Genomic DNA, 16,664 nt, shown 5'->3' on the forward strand with positions numbered 1-16,664 from the left:
CTTTTTCTCCAAAAATTGCTATTCATATACTTCGGTGTTTCTTTTCTAAATGTGTGACAGCCCCAGAGCCAGGCTTATGCACATTCATGAGCTAGCCTCTTCAGGAATTTCCCATTCTAAGAGGGCTATAACATACAATTCAACTCCCCTTACATAATGGCCTGTAAATTTAACTTTGTAACTGTGCGAAAAGTGTATGTCACCATTTACTTGGGGTACCTATTTGCTATCTTGAGGGGATGAATACTCTAGTGACTGGCCTTTACTGATAGCCAAACACTGACGTGTTACAAAGTAAATAAAAATACACCTGTTGTGTGCAAGATAAACAGTGCTAATCTCTTTATGACCTCCCATAAGAACCAAATCTCCCAATGGGGCAAAGGGAGAGTATTTATACTTTTGTCAATGTTACCCAGTGCCTTCTTAAAGAAAATCATACCAGGAATGGGTCTGAAAAACGGTTGGTCCTAAAATGTAAATTTAATTGCTCTCCTTTCTTACTGTTTTTACTGTGGTTCATTTTTTAAAACGTTTTTGTTGGTCAGTGTCCGCTGGAAAATCCTACTACAATTCCAGTGCCGAAATCGACTTTTGTTGACTGGGACCCCCATCCAGAACACCATGGCTGAGGTAAGCAGGAGGCCAGCAAGAGCTGATTTTTGTTCAAAAGAGTAATTTATCCAAAGACATAAAGAATAGTGAGAGAATTGCAGTATTCCTATGTGCTTATGTGTATACTTGGGGGTTTTTCTCCATACCATGCTGTGAGCAATAACTGAGATCAGATTCAAAAGGGATAATGTGGCCATATCCTACTCATTAGGGAAGAAGTACGATTGAAGGTTGCTGATACTCAGTCATCCCTAAATCATGGGATGAGGAAAATATTACTTCTGTGCCATTTTCTTCAGCATGGTGAAGTTATTGCTCTTTACTTGGAACCACGCCCTGACATTGGTTTAAAAAGTTGCACATATCTGGCTTCTGTCCATTGTGAAAGGAAGATGAGACCACCACTAATTTAGTCTGCTGAGCTTGGCAGAACACACTGTCATTTGATGTGACTTGGCCCATAATGCTCTGCAATAGGTTGAGATTCATGATCATCCTGTCTAGAATGGGGATGGCTTTCACTGATTCACTGCCTCTTTGCTGCTCCTTTATAGCTGTGGGCTCTGCTGCACTTTATCATGCCAACGCTGTTTGATTCCCATGAGGAGTTCAACGAATGGTTTTCTAAGGACATAGAGAGCCATGCAGAGAACAAATCTGCCATCGATGAGAGTGAGTACTAATCACAGTAGGCCTCAGTTTCCAGTTTGCCTGCTTTAGCTGCCTATGGGTTCACCTCAACTCTAACGGTTGCATACGTGGAATCTGCCGTTCCAATACAGAGAGGCGAGTGAAGTGGCTCTGATTGATTGTCATTTGGGCTGGGAATTTCGCAGTACAGATGTTGTTGTCAGAGACAGAGACATCTTGCTTCTTATACAGAAAGAAAAGCTACTCACAGGGTGAATCAGATTTGCCTCATATTTGCTGCCTCCATTTCCTCCCTTATTCTAAATGAACAAGGAATGATATTTAAAATATTGTACATTTATACAGCTTTTATCATGAAGGACTCCTATGTGTTTTGTAGGCCGTGTATGGTATGGAGATTGTACCACTGACCACTGAATAGCAGCCACCTTTTTAGTGGAAAGACAACTATTCTATTTCAGTAACGCTACACAAGAGGTTTTAGGTGAAGTGAAGCCTAAAATACCACAAACTGGGGGGAATTTAGGTAGGCAGAATATAACTGCATGCTTTTGAATTGGGCCAGAATATCAGAGTTAAACCCTTACTTTTATGAAAAGTGCCATGAGTTCTTTAATTATCAATGGAGGGTCTGAACTTCAGTTTTACTTCTCATCCAAAAGACTGCACATCTGCAATGGCACAGTGCCCTTTAGCACTGTGTTGGTTCAAGTCTGACTCTGGGAGAAATTTGCCAACTGTTAGTGATGACTAGCTTTATATCCTAATAGTATTGAACGAGCTGCATCATCAAGTATGGTCTTTACCTTTTAATAGAAATTAGATGATAATTGTATGTCCACAGAGTTCTGCTCATCGGATTGTAATACATACTATGCTATAGAAATGCATTGCCTGAGGGAGAGATTTAGGGATTCATGGAGTTATCAGCCTGTCTCAATGTGCTTATAAAAGAACCAATTTCAGTGCAGACAGATCAATCCTGTGACATGCCTGAAGGGAACTGGGTGAGCAAGAAGGGTTTGAGAAGTAACTGGACATGATATAGTTTCTGGCCATTGGGGCAGTAATCATGTTTTCTCCTTGGCATTTCAGACCAGCTGTCCCGCTTGCACATGATCCTGAAGCCTTTCATGTTGAGAAGAATCAAGAAGGATGTGGAAAATGAGCTGTCAGACAAGGTGCGAAATAAAATAATTTGGAAAGCAAGCTCTGCATCTGGCTTACTTTCAGTGCTTCCCTTCTCAGGTTTTTAGTTCATATGAATTCATATGTGGATCTGTTTATCTACAGCTGACTGAAAGATCAGAAAAAATCACCCATTCACATCCCTTTCACTTTTGCTAGCACATTCCTATTAGATCACACCTGTATTTAACTGGAGAACTTACAAGAGTCCATTAATGACCTCCTCGTCTACAAGTAAAACCATTAATCCAAAGATTGTAAACAAATGATCCTTAAACCCGAGTAAGCTAATGGAAAAGTCAGTACATGAACTGAAGGGGACTAATACAGCATTGAAATATCTAGAAGAAACAAGAGCCCCACAGAGCACTAAAGGCAAGATCCTCTCAATGATATGAGAATTACCTAGTGTCTTTAAAAAGAATAAAATAAATACATGTTGAGTATTCCTTGTTTTTAATGCTCTGTAATTTCCCTTCCTCATTGCCTGTCTCCCCACCACCTCTTTATCTTCCTTTAAAAATGCTCCTAAGTAAAACTGCAGTGATTTGATATACCTTAGAGCAGAGGTTCTCAAAATTGTCCATAGTGTTGACCACATATACATACAGAGATTGTCTTATGGATGCCATCCCACCATTCCAAATTATATAATATCACTGTAGTAATTATAGCAATTGACTATAAAGAAAATGGGGTTCACTCACTGTTGAGGTGCTTCATTGTGGCCACGTCTGGGGATTAGCTCCATTCATATCTGATGCCCTCCTTCCAACAGTTGTTCACACCGTGTCCCCCCTCACTCTCGAGGACTTGCGGTGCTCCTCCTTTGTGGGTTGGTCCTGCAGCCAGGTCACTGTATAGCCCTCCCCTTCTGGGGTATCACAGAGTGCTGCTGGCTCAGCTGTCCGCATGCCATTCCAGACAATTTTCCGGTCCAAGGTCCCATGCCCTTTCTCCATGCCTGCTTGCTACTCCAGGTTCCAGCCTGAGCACCCTGTGTCCAGTAACTACTGTTTGCTTGCTCACAGGATCTGTTGCTATTTCCCTGGACTCCTTCCTACTTCTCTTTTCTGTCTTCTGCCATTGCAGTTTACCAGCCCAAACTACCTCCCCCAGGGCATAACTGTAAACTGCTTCCATCAATCCAAACTCTGTAGCCCCAGACAAACCTTCTATCACCCAAGGAGTGACTGCAGACTACTTCCCCTACAGCCCCTTTCTGTTCTCAGCTTCATCCCTTTATGCAGCCTCAGCCTGCTCCTTCCCAGCAGAATGTCATCAGTTAGCCTTTATCAGTCTCTTGCTTTCTTCCAGGTGCAGCCTATAAGGTTCATTGTCCTTTTTTAACCTGCTCTGCCTTGTGTGGGGTGAAGACCCCATCACAGGGAATTATTAGATATAGTCTCTAGTTTCTTTTAATGCAGTTTAATAGCTGAAAATAAGTCAGCGCTGTATATGAACAGCTAGTCCATTTAAAAAAACAAACCAGCTGTCGATATGGTGCACTCTTAAACAGAAACTAGTGTCCACACATAGCCTTGCACCAAAATAACGAAAGGTGTTAGTTACAATTGATTTAGTTATTTTGGTGCAAGTTTGTGTATAGACCAACTTTTAGGTCTTGTCTACACCTGAAATGCTGCAGCTGCACCGCTGTAGCGTTTCAAATATAGGCACTACCTATCCCGATTGGAGGGGTTCTCCCATTGGTATAGGTAATCCACCTCCCTGAGAGACGATAGCTAGGTCAACAGAAGAATTCTTCCATCAACCTAGCGCTGTCTACGTCGGGTGTTAGGTAGGCTTAACTACGTTTTTTAGGAGTGTGGATTTTTCACACCCATGAGCGATGTAGCTGGTTCACCCTTACATGGTGTAGGCCAAGTCTTGGTTTACTAAGGGACTAATCCTGGTCCCAGTTCACATCCAGAGTAACTACACTGTGTGTTAAGGAGTTCGGCACAGAAGGGAATCATCTCCCCCATCCCATGGAGTAGCAGTGGAGCCACTACAGAGCTACAGTATTCTCCAGCATTCATACGCCCTCCTTTTACTAAGTAGAATTGGCAGGTGGAGCCATGTAGGGCCTGGATTCATGGGTCCCATTCCTTCTCGTCTGTGATGTTTCTCACTTCCTCAGAATGTTCTCCATGGTCAGAGCCAGGGGAGCGACAGGGGCTTGCTGAAGACGTTGATGAAGCAGACAAGGGCTTACGGGATGATTCTTTGCTCTGACAGTGCCTTTTCCATATTGTACACCACCCCATATATGGTAATATGGGATGGCCAGGATGATCATGATGACTGGCACCTGATTTGTGACCCCTGGGTTGAGAACAGCTGCTTGGTGACATGACTTTACCATAGTACGGGTCCTGGGCCACATTTTCAAAGGTGCCTAAAGATGCAGGTAGGCACATAGCAGGATATTCAAAGGCACCTAAAATCAATGGGAGTTACGTGCCTAGGCACCATTAAAAATCCACGAGGTGCCTATTTGCATCTTTAGGTGCCTTAAATACCTTTGTGCTTTTTCTATGATATGATCCTACAAGGGTTATATGTACTGAATCTTGATCTGGTATTTCTCTGTTTAGGGACAGAATAGGACTATAATCCCATTACTGTTTTGCAGATTGAGATTCTCATGTACTGCCAGCAGACCACCAGGCAGAAACTGCTGTACCAAGCTCTAAAGAATAAAATCTCTATTGATGACCTGCTGCAGTCCTCCATGGGCACTACCCAGCAAGCACAGAACACCACTAGTAGCCTCATGAATCTAGTCATGCAGTTCAGGAAGGTAAGGTCAGCAAAAAATGTATAATCATCAGCCATCTTGGAAACACCATAGCAAAAAAATACTTCCTAACCTGGGCTGGTCGATTGCATGCAGCCCTCAGTTATGCCCTGACGCAGTGTAACTTGAGACCAGCAGTTCTAATATATACAATAAAGCAGAGTCCCTGCCATATAGTGCATGTGTCTGCTAATTGGGTCCCCATTCATCACTGAGGAAATCATTCACTTGGGGAAGAAGAGGCAATAGCGGTAACATGGTCAGGAAATAAGATTATCTGGTATCTAAACTAAGATGGACGCTCTATCAAATAGTTGTTGTTGTGTGCTCACCGGTTCCATGGTTTGAGTGAGCAATTTTTCTAAACATTGGGCTGGAAAATGCTGCATATGATTAGATTTCTTTTTTTTTTCCCCCACCCAAGCAGCTGACATCCTCCTTTTCTTACCCAGGTGTGTAATCACCCAGAGCTGTTTGAACGACAAGAAACTTGGTCTCCATTTCACATCTCCCTAAAGCCATACCAGATTTCAAAGTTCATCTACCGTCATGGACAGATCAGGGTCTTTAACCACTCGCGGGACAGGCAAGCCAATTCAACCTTCCCTTCAGCTTGTTCAGTATCTTTGATTTCGTCTCTTAAAATGTTGGCTCTCCCTCTTTTGTGCTGTTGTGATTCTGCAAGGGTTTTATGGGGCTCGTCAGTCAGTCTCCCAAAATTTTGATTTTAGACAAAACGGAGCTGGTAAGGCTTTTAGCCAGAGACTGAAATAGTCAGTAGCCTACACAACATTGCAATTTTGCTGATAGGGCTGGTTTGAGTTGTATATCGTTTTCTCTCACTATCTTGCTGGGGGGATACATCCATGAATGGATATGTAGCATTGTTTAAGTGGGTATTTGTATTCTAAATCATGTGTTAACATGTTCCTTTGTGTTATGGCACATCTCTGCATTTTGTGCACTGTTATTTTGAGGCGGTGTTGTAAGGTCTACCTTTGTTTTTTTCTTGTCCACCAGTTACCTTCAAAACTCCCCTTGTTGTCCTACCCTCCTTGCTGAGGAGGGCTAACTGCAGCTCCCTCTGGAGCCATTTAATGCCTTTAGAGAGATGTATGAGTGAGCTGTCACTAAAGACTAGTGTGAGACGGTTCTTCCCTAACATGGGTCCACAGCACTCTGTCCCTACTGGCTTGTAGCTCACCTGCTTCTTGTGGCACCCGCTACTAGATGACAAGTGAAACTGTTGAAGTACTTTACAGTGTTTTTATAATGTTATTCAGACTTAACTGTAGCTTTGTAAATGACTTGGGAGTTATGGTGGATAATCAGCCAAACATGAGCTTCCAGTGTAATGCTGTGACCAATAGGGTTGACACAATCCGTGGTTGCATAAACAAGGAAATCTCAAGTAGGAATAGAAAAGTTATATTACCTCTGCATTTGGCACTGGTGTTGCCTCTGCTGGAATAGTGTGTCCAGTTCTGGTGCCCACACATCAAGAAGAATGTTGATACATTGAAGGGAGTTCAAAGAAGAGCCATGAGAATGATCAAAGGAGTGGAAAACATTCCTTATAGTGATAGTCAGTTTAACAAAGAGAAGGCTAAGGGGTGACTTAATCACAGTTCATAAGTACCTATGTGGGGAACAAATACTTGATAAAAAGCTCTTCAGTCTAACAAAGGTATAACCAGAACCGATGGCTGGAAGCTGAAGCTAGACAGATTCATAGATATAAGGTGTACGTTTTTAACAATGAAGATAATTAATCTTTGGAACAATTTAACAAGGGTTGTGGTGGATTCTCCATCACAGGCAATTTTAAAATCAAGATTGGATGTTTTTCTAAAATATGTGCTTTAGTTCAAACAGGAAATATTTCAAGGAAGTTATATGGCCTGTGTTTTACAGGACGTCAGACTAGATGATCAGTTATCCCTTCTGGTCTTGTAATGTGTATGAATCTATAAATTCTGATTAACCCCATTCCCTGAGGTTTTTAAATAGAGCTAGCCAAGTGGTGGCTTCCCTGTTTTCTTTCATTTTATTTAGCTGTTACACATCCAATATTCAGTGTTCTCTCATAGCAGAGCCATAGTCATCAAATAATCCTTTAACTGAACAAGCAGATCAGTGGTGGTCTATACTACAAACTTATGTCTGTATAACTGCATCACTCAGGGGTGTGGAAAATCCAAACCCCTGAGCAACGTAGTTATTTTGATCTAACCCCCAGTGTACACAGCTCTATGTCATTGGGAGAAGTTCTCCTGTCGACATAACTACAGTTTCTTGGGGAGGTGGGGTACTTACGCCAACGGGAGACCCGTCAGCACGTAGGTAGTGTCTTCACTAAGCACTACAGCCATGGAGCTGCACCTCTGTAGTGCTGTAAGTGTAGACAAGCCCTCAGGAAAAGTAAGACAAAGCAATTTATACTCTCTCCTTTTTCTGCTGATGATGTGTAATGGAATTAAGCTTCAGTAGAATACTGGAGGAACCTGGTTTCCCTTGAGTGGCTTTTCATATGTAAGGAAGCTATCAGTGTTGATTAAGTGTAACATGATAAGTTGTGAGCATCTTCCAGTGCCTTGACAGCTAGTAATAGCTTACACCAGATGGAAAAGAGCTGTTCGAGTGCAGTCTGCTGGTTGCTGTGTTTATGGCAACGCCTGCTTAATCTTTATCTCATTCAATCATGAGAAAAGCGCAGAGCAGTGTATCACATAAACCATTATTTTATAGTAAAGAATAGGATCAGCACTCTTTCCCAATATGAAAAGCAATCCAGAAATGATGTTCTGACTCATGGTTAAATTAAGTAAAATACATTGTGGCTGCTGCTTTTCATTAATTAATTATCATGCAATACTGGAAAACCAGAGGATCAGGTTTCTTAACATGAAGAACCAAATTCTGTAAACTCCTCTACAGCAAGAGGCGAGTGAAACTGTGATACTGTAACTGAAAGTCATTCTGTAGTTTGGGGTCAGAGCTTAGTACTTCTGACTTCTTGATTGAATGTGAACTAAATTACCACTTTCTTATTTTTTATTTTGTTCTGTTCATTTTCAGGTGGTTACGGGTTTTACTTTCGCCATTCGCTCCGGACCACATCCAGCAGTCTCTTTTCCATAGGAAGGGTAGGTTTACTTCCCTGGGGAAGCAGTTAAGGTGGCTAGCACACTGCAGTATGATGATGCAAGCTGTCTTGTTTGGAGGGAGAATTGGTGTAGATTAACTTCTCCCTGGGACTATAGATTCTGTGCCTCTCTGGTCACAATTCATTAGAACCTTTCAACCTTAACACTTGACATGAAGTCAACAAGCTTATTTCACAAAAAGAAAAGGAGTACTTGTGGCACCTTAGAGACTAACAAATTTATTTGACCATAAGCTTTGATGAAGTGAGCTGTAGCTCACGAAAGCTTATGCTCAAATAAATTTGTTAGTGTCTAAGGTGCCACAAATACTCCTTTTCTTTTTGCAGATACAGACTAACACGGCTGCTACTCTGAAGCTTATTTCAGTTGATTAATAAAAGGCAAGATAGAAGGATAATCTGAAAGAGCTCTATTTAGCCTCAACGTTCTTCTGCTCATATCTCTTGCCCTTTTAGTCCAGTTTAAAAGAATTAATACAGCTTTTGTACACTAGTTTGAGGTTTGTGAATGTTTCGTAGATTCAATCTAGTGAAACCTCAGGAGCATTTTAGTACAATTTCTATAGTACACCAAGCTACATGTTCCTCTTTCCTATGGATGAGTAGGAGAATGGACAATGTGTATGGGCAATGTGTATGGACCTGAATTAAACTGAGAGACTGCTGGATCCAAATTAGTGACCAGTTGAACAGAAAACTAAACAAGCTTTGTACATTTGATGTAGTATTCCATTTAAAATTGCTATTACTAACTGTGCTAGTAAAAGAGAACCTGGTAATTAACTTGCCGAAAGAGAGGGTAGATTTTGGAAGAGGAGCAGGAGCACACTTAAGGCTCTATTCCTGCATCAAAATCTGTTAGTATGGACCCCTTAATCTGTGTGGCGTTCCATTGAAGTCAGAAGGACTTTGCGCAGCCACAGGGATGTGGGCTTCATGGGTGATCGGGTGCTGTCTGTACAGCTCTTTTGCATATCCCATTGGCTGCTCTGTAACTGTTAATTAGTTTTGGCTTGATAAATCTTCATGGAGATAGATTTTTGCATTAACTGAATAGAAAAATGTAATGATGGTGGAGAGTTAAATATGGTAAGAATATGAAACTAAGTGAGTGTACCCCTTCCTACATCTTTAATATTCCTCCTCTTGTCTGGCCCAGAAGCAGTGACTTGAATTCAGGGAATAGCAATCAAGGTGAAACCTTTAGCATCCTCTAAAGCAGAGGTTCTCAAACTGGGTGATGGGCCCCCCCAGGGTTGGGGGTGCGGAATGTATTCTGGGGGCATGACAAGTTTTGGGGGTGGGGGGGGTGGAATTATTGCGCACACTGTACCCATAGCAATGAATAACTAGCAAAGTTGATTCCTACAGACATATAAGGGCCTCAGATGGTGCTGTGCATTTTGACTGATTTGTTAAGCTTGCATAGCGTTATACAAAGTTGTCGCCATCTGTCCGTTAATCTGTTTGCTATGACAGGATGTGCAAATTTAATTGTAAGTATGGACCACAATCACAGTTTTGCTTTTGCTTTTATTACAATGGATCGTTGGCTCATTTGTGCAACAAGAAAAATAAACACTTCAAGTGAAAATCAAGCCAAAACTGACTCAAGTGAAGCACCACCGTCACATATATCCACATATGTACTTGTGTGGTGGGAGGGGGGGATGTAAACTACTACAAACACAAAGAAGGGGAGCCCGATCAAATAAGTTTGAGAACCACTGCTCTACAGAGATAGGTTACAGTGAGAGTTCCTGTATCATTTCACATTCTTTTTGTAATAAGGCATTTGGATGTCTAGAACCTTGGGATCAGAATTCACCCGGACTGGTCATGTGTGCTGATTGTCTCTTTTATGTGGACCTGCAACAGGTGTCAGCCTTAACTTTGACATTTTTGTGATCTTAGGTGCCAAGGAAGAAAGTTGTTTTTCTTTCCTCCGATTTATTGATGTGTCTCCAGCAGAAATGGCAAACCTCATGAATCAGGGACATTTAGCCAGGTGAGGAAAGTAATTCTATTCATTTAATTTTATAAAGAAACTTAGAGGAAAAGTATGTGCAGTTTAATAAGTATTTCTATAATAAACTTGCATATTCTTGGGCTATGATGACCTATCATTTATTATTAATTTGTATTACAGTAGTGTCTAGAGGCATCAACCGAGATAAGAGGCCTGTTGTGTTAGGCATTTTGTGAACACACAGTGAGAGAGACAGTCTGTACCCCAAAGAGTTTACGCTCTAAATAGACAAGACAGGCAAAGGGTGTGAAGGAAAAGATTTGCCCATGGTGTCACAGCAGGGCAGTGGCAGAGCCAAGGCAAGAATAAAATCCAGACTTCCATAGACTACACTACTTCTCTGTTTTTATTAATTTTTTTCTTCTCTCTTTGTATATTTTAAAATTCATAGAGAATTACCCTGGGCCATAATATTGGCTATACTTCAACTGAAGTTACTGTTGCCTTCCTTCCAAGTGTGCCAGTCACAGCATGGAATGATTCTCCAAGGCACACTTGCAGGTTGATAGACTTTTAACCATGAAGGACTCCGTGCTGGATTTGCACTGTGAACTCCACTGTAGTAGACAGCGGGGCTACAGCGGTTTTCTGGCACTGACAGCAGGGCAGTGCAACCCACCAAGGCACCCAGTCAGGGCTGCGAGGAGGATGAGGAGCCCCTAGCCTGGGGTCGGGGGGAACCCTGCAGCTGATGGATGGCTCCCACATTCTGGGCTGGTGATTGACTGAGCGGGACTGGGAGAGTGGAGCTGCGGAGGGCTCCCTGGGTGGCTGCTGGGCTGGTGACACCTGATCCCTTCAGACACAAGAGATGCTGAGGAAGCTGTGGTCCTGGCAAGGCAGAGCAGAGACCCCATGACCAGGGCCCCATGAAGGAGGACAAGCCCCTTGCCATTGGGGCTTGAGCCTGCTGGTGAATGATTCCTGCCCAGTGACAGAGCGATTCAGCGCCAGGGTGGCCTCCTTCATGTTTGGAGGCTTCTTCTCCTCCTTGCAGTCCTGGCTGGAGGTCTTTTCTCTGCCTGCTAGTACTGCAGCCTTACGTACACCTGTTTCAGCTCTCCAGCAATGCAGGGAGCCCTCTGCAGCCCCACTGTCATGGAAGTGAAAGAGCAGGGCTGCAGAGGGCTTCCTGTGCTGCCACAGGGCCAGTGACATTCGATCTCTGCAGGTGCATGGTGCCAAGGGGCTGCACTCGTTCCTGCTGTTACTGTTGGATATTTTGGGGTCGATTTCAGTGTGTCAGCTGAAATGGATTTCTACAGACATCTATCAATTTAAATCAAACCCTGCCAAGCCTGCTTAAATTAACACCCTCCTCCATAGTATTATATAAAATGAAAATTCTGAATCTTAAAATTTTGAAGTGAGCATTTTTTGCAAAATGGATTAGTACCATGCTGTTAACTGAAAGAAAATTCAACATAAAAATGAGGGCAGTGTAATCTAGATATCTTGCTTAAGTAATATGTAAGTGTTCTAGATTTCACGGTTGAGATTATTGGACCAGTCACTTCTGTTCTGTGGTTCAGTAACGTGATAAGACTTTTTCTTCTGAAGTGACAACGTTCACGTAGATCTTTGTGTAGCTCTGTACATTCTTCTTACCATGAGTTTCTATATGTGCAGGTGCTTGTGGAGAAGTCAGAGAAAGGTACTAGTAAAAATGAGAAATAGTTAAATTGGAAATTGGATTGGGGGAAAAAAAACCGTTTCCCCGAAGCCAGATACTGTAAAAATGAAATGTTAAAGGAATAAGACATGCCAACCACAGTCCTGGTGTATCTATTTAAGTCCCCTTCACAGAGCAGTGAATAAGTGCATTTATTGTTGTTTATTTCAGATGGTTAGCTCTTTTCCTGTCTCTGAAAGCCTCCTACAGGCTCCATCACTTGCGCTCCTGGACAGATCCAGAAGGGGAGCACCCACAGAGGACTCAATGTCTGGGGAATAAAGATTTCTTGCTCGGAGTCAATTTTCCATTCTCTCTTCCCAACCTGCACAGCTGCACTTTTCTGCAGGTAAGGAAAATTTTCAAAGACATGCAGATCCTCCATTCAGTAAATACTAGCAGGCTGTAGTGAAGAGGAAACAGGGAGAACCCTTCCATCCTTCTAAAACACATAGAAGGATTGGCATGGAAATAAGCTTCCTTTTATGATGGGTGCAGTGTGACAGTTAATTATATACCACTCCCTAAGAAAAGTTAAGATCATTAAAGTGGACTTTAGTCTTTCAACATATTTTTATATACCATATGTAGTGTATTAATAATAATTAAATAAATATATCTGCATCAGAGTGCAGATTAGCTGACTTTTAGTGCCCAGTGCGAGGCTCATCTCTTCAACCAAGTTTCAGCTTGATCTTGGGTAAAGTCTTTGGAAAGTTTTCCCCTTAGGGATGGCTGAATGGGGGGGGAAGGGTTAAGAGAGGTTCCTGCAGCCAGTGCAGGCCTCACAGTTGATGTTTCCTTTTTAAATTATGTAATGTACCCAGGCAATGGGAGCATAATAAATAAATACCCACATTTTAGTAACCCTTTTGTATGCTATACTCAGCCATTGACTAGAGGGTATCTTTTTTGCACTCAAGAAAAATGGCGGTTGAAGAAAATCAAAGTGTTTGTGCTTGGGGCAAGGTGTCAGGGGGAGACTTGAGGGAAAAGAAACAGCACAACCTTGCCCAGTGGGGAGTGCATTGCTGTTCCTTGGCTCATGTCTGTTACATATAATATGATGCTGTCGCCAAGCTGTAGACTGAGAATGGAAAACTCTGATGCTATTGTGAAATGCAGGTCACTCGCAGAAAAAAGTGGCCATGCTGCTGATCTGGGGGATTAGGGAGCCCTGATATTGCTCTTAAGCTGTATCTCCTACATGTAATGAAGTACTAGTTCTAGTACTGGTACAGCAGTCCAGGCTGCACCTGAAATGTCTAACACATAGCGACCACAAGATATATTTATTCTTTTTTCTCATGTGCTTTGTGGTTAGGATTGTAGTGATATCGCTGGCCTGATTCTGGGGCTGTGTGCTACAGTGTGGTGCAGTATTGGGCAATATAGACTCATCAACAATAGTACAAGCAATCTATGCAGCAGTTCAGATCAGTAATTTGAGCCCATGTACCTGGCACTTGCTTTTGGTTAAATTTCAGATTTTCTGGCCATTTAAATCTGCATTGTGCCAAAAACTAGGCTTAACTAGCTACTTGGGGATTATTCAGCACAGGTGAATCCCCATGTGATAAAAGGTCAACATACTGGCCCCTATGCCCCTACCCCTTTCCAAGCCTGACACAAGGGTCGTGGCCAGGAAGCTATTACAGCTGCCTGATCCATAGCTGCTGAAACAGCCCTTTGAGACCATAAGCATCTGGCATAAGGTAGAGCAGGTTTAGGGCTGTTCAGTCTTGCACATGGACTAGTACCTGCTCGCCAATCCCATGATTAGGGAAATAGAGAGGTGGTTTAATACCACCTGTGCCACCCGCATCTCCTTCCAGTCTTGTGAGTACAGTTTGGCAAGTGTGAATCTAGCCCTAAATATTTTGTATCTGGACTTTCACTTATTCACTTCCATGTGAATAATTTGGGGGAGTTGGAGTGGCTCATGTGTGAATTTATGGAATGGAATGTGCCTTATTCTGGAATATTGGATGATAATCCCCAAATCTCTTTTGGGTTATGGGAGTAGGTAGGATGGATTTTTTGTGTGAGTGAGGGCAGGAAGAACACAGACAGGATGTGCTGGAGCCATGTGCTGTGTGGGAGGGAGTGATACTTTAATACAGAGTTACTGCTCTTTTTGTGAGTAAGATGCCAAGTGCCTAGGAGCTACCATCTCCAGTGCTTGTGTGACTTTTAAGCTCTCCCTGCTGTTTTTTCAAACTTTAACTATTGCAAGCATCTGTGGACTCAGTGACTGGAATAATGTGTAAAGGGAGCTGGGGTGGATACCAGAATGTTATAAGTGCAGTGTTGCCAATTCTTGCCACGTTATCACAAGTCTCACAGTATTAGTTGTTTTTTTCTTAAAGCCACAGCTTTATTTGAAAATATGTAAATTTTTAGCTCCCTTTGCTGTGGAGAAAATCTTGAAAAATCCAAGTGGCTCAGGGGAGATTTTCAAAGGCACAAAGGGGAGTTAGATTTCAGAGTAGCAGCCGTGTTAGTTTGTATTCGCAAAAAGAAAAGGAGTACTAGTGGCACTTAGAGACTAACCAATTTATTTGAGCAAGGGGAGTTAGTTGCTCAGTTTTCACTGGAAGTCTGTGAGAGTTGAGCATGTGACTCCCCTTTGTGCCTTTGAAAATCTTGCCCTCAAAAACCATGAGACAAATAAAAAGAACCCCAAATTTCGTGTGTGTGTGTGTGAGAGAGACTATGTATATATATCAGTCATGATTTTTAAGCCAACTAATTTTTTTGAGTCTTAGGGCTGGCTTTAGATCAAGTGCTGCTTTTCTGCACAGGACAGATCAGTAATGCACTCCTTGCAGACAGTGGAAGATGTCAGTAGGGGAAATTGATGGTTCTTGCTGAAGACATTGGGCAGTCTGATATATCTTTGCCTTACTGAGTGAGTTGGAGTCTCTTCTTTGTTCTGCTGGATGTGCTCTCATTCACAACTGGTATGCATTCTGTGCACCACAATCAATCTGCAATTAGGGAGCGCTAACCAGTCAAAAGTACTATCTTTATTTACCTGGACAAGCTTCTTCATAGCATGATTGACAGTATTGACATAGGATCACAGTGGTTGGAGAGTGAAAATGTCTGTCTGTCGGATCATCAATTTGATTCTCTTTACTTGGCAGGATACACTTAACTACTTTTCTGGTTTGTTCTTCCTCTTGAGCTTTTTTTCCCACTTCTTCCTGTGAATATTTTCTCTTTGATTAATTAGGGTGACATTTCAATCCTATAATGAAGTCAGTGTTAATAGGTTTTATAGTGCAGGCATATTGGGTGTTTTATTTTTGTAATTACTCAGGACAGCTCAGCTGCAGTCTCATTGTGAGGTTCCAGTTTTATCCAACTTTTCAACTAGGCCAGATTCTCAAAACCCAGAACCATATAGTGAATCAGATCACAGTTCATGTTTCTAAGCCAAAGTTTTTCCTGGCTTTCTGTCCTTAGCTTGAACCACTACATAGCTTGGGATCCTTAAAGTTGTTTTTTGCATTATCTGTGCATTTCCAGATAAAAGCTGCTGAATGTGTTTTACTTTATATTAAATATAAACTGAGTTCCTGTTGGACTTAATGCAAAAATCGAGTTTCCAAAATTTTGTAGCCGTCAGCCCTTCTTCCCTCACCCTCTCAAGCTTGGAAATGCTGTCACAGGACCAAGTTTTGCTTTTTGACATTCCATACAATAACTTTTTCTCATAACTAGTCAAATGAGAAGCCAGTCATGCTCAAGAGCAAAATGTGCTGAATGTTGATTGTTACTTGTACTTTCAAGTCCAAGTGCTATAGAAGCCAGAGAAAATGAAAGGGCTATGAGTTCATTTAGAATCTCACAAATGTCCTTAAAGCAATACAACTTGAGTAGCTAGTTGCCGGAAATGGATTCTGCACATGAGCTCAGGAGACATGGGATAAAATCTATTGAAAAACTAAGCAGAGTAACTGCATGAGTCTCGGGAGCTGTGGGTTGTGGGTCAGTTGAATTGCCACATAGAAGATGGCGCACAAACCCTGGAAGCTGTAGTGTTGGGTAAGGTGAGAGAGCGGACAGAGCCTACAGAATGTAAAGTATTTCAAAGGGGACTGAAGAGTGAAGAAAGTTAGGAAACAACCAGAAGAAATTAGTTTGTAGTTCTAAGGTGCAAAGCCCATTATGGCTTGGGCCCTGGCTGTCCAAGAGATTGCTTTTTCCCCCCCGCTGCTGCAGTCTTTGGGATGAACAGAGATCTCAACCTAACACTGTCTGAATCTTAAATGTCTGGGGGTTGGTAGTTAGCTATCCTCAGTGGTATGTCTTTCAACTCTGGAATTTGTTTCTTCGGCTGATCAGATGGAACCCAGATCTGTTAGTGCACAATATTAGTGTATTAGTGCACAATACAAAGTCAGTTTCTTTTCCCACCTTTTGCCGGCATGAATGTCTCTTCTTTATGATTAAAAATGATATCAAGTTTTGGAAATATACAGTGTACCTTGAGTTTTGATAATTGATCCTCTGTTAAAATGAAGAATCAAAT

The 16,664-nt window shown here is 42.1% G+C and overlaps 1 protein-coding gene across 1 annotated transcript in view; it reads left to right on the top strand.

Annotated features, from left to right (window-relative positions):
* The window catches only part of INO80 (INO80 complex ATPase subunit), a 128,035-nt gene that overhangs the window by 55,636 nt on the left and 55,735 nt on the right, over nt 1-16,664 (top strand). The window contains exons 17-24 of the mRNA XM_074955680.1: nt 549-633; nt 1,170-1,287; nt 2,362-2,447; nt 5,093-5,260; nt 5,710-5,843; nt 8,336-8,403; nt 10,338-10,431; nt 12,296-12,473. Of these exons, the coding sequence (XP_074811781.1) occupies nt 549-633; nt 1,170-1,287; nt 2,362-2,447; nt 5,093-5,260; nt 5,710-5,843; nt 8,336-8,403; nt 10,338-10,431; nt 12,296-12,473 (931 nt within the window). The remainder of the gene's footprint in view (nt 1-548; nt 634-1,169; nt 1,288-2,361; nt 2,448-5,092; nt 5,261-5,709; nt 5,844-8,335; nt 8,404-10,337; nt 10,432-12,295; nt 12,474-16,664) is intronic.

Source organism: Natator depressus, chromosome 6, assembly GCF_965152275.1.
Source record: "Natator depressus isolate rNatDep1 chromosome 6, rNatDep2.hap1, whole genome shotgun sequence".
NCBI classification, from domain to species: Eukaryota; Metazoa; Chordata; order Testudines; family Cheloniidae; genus Natator; species Natator depressus.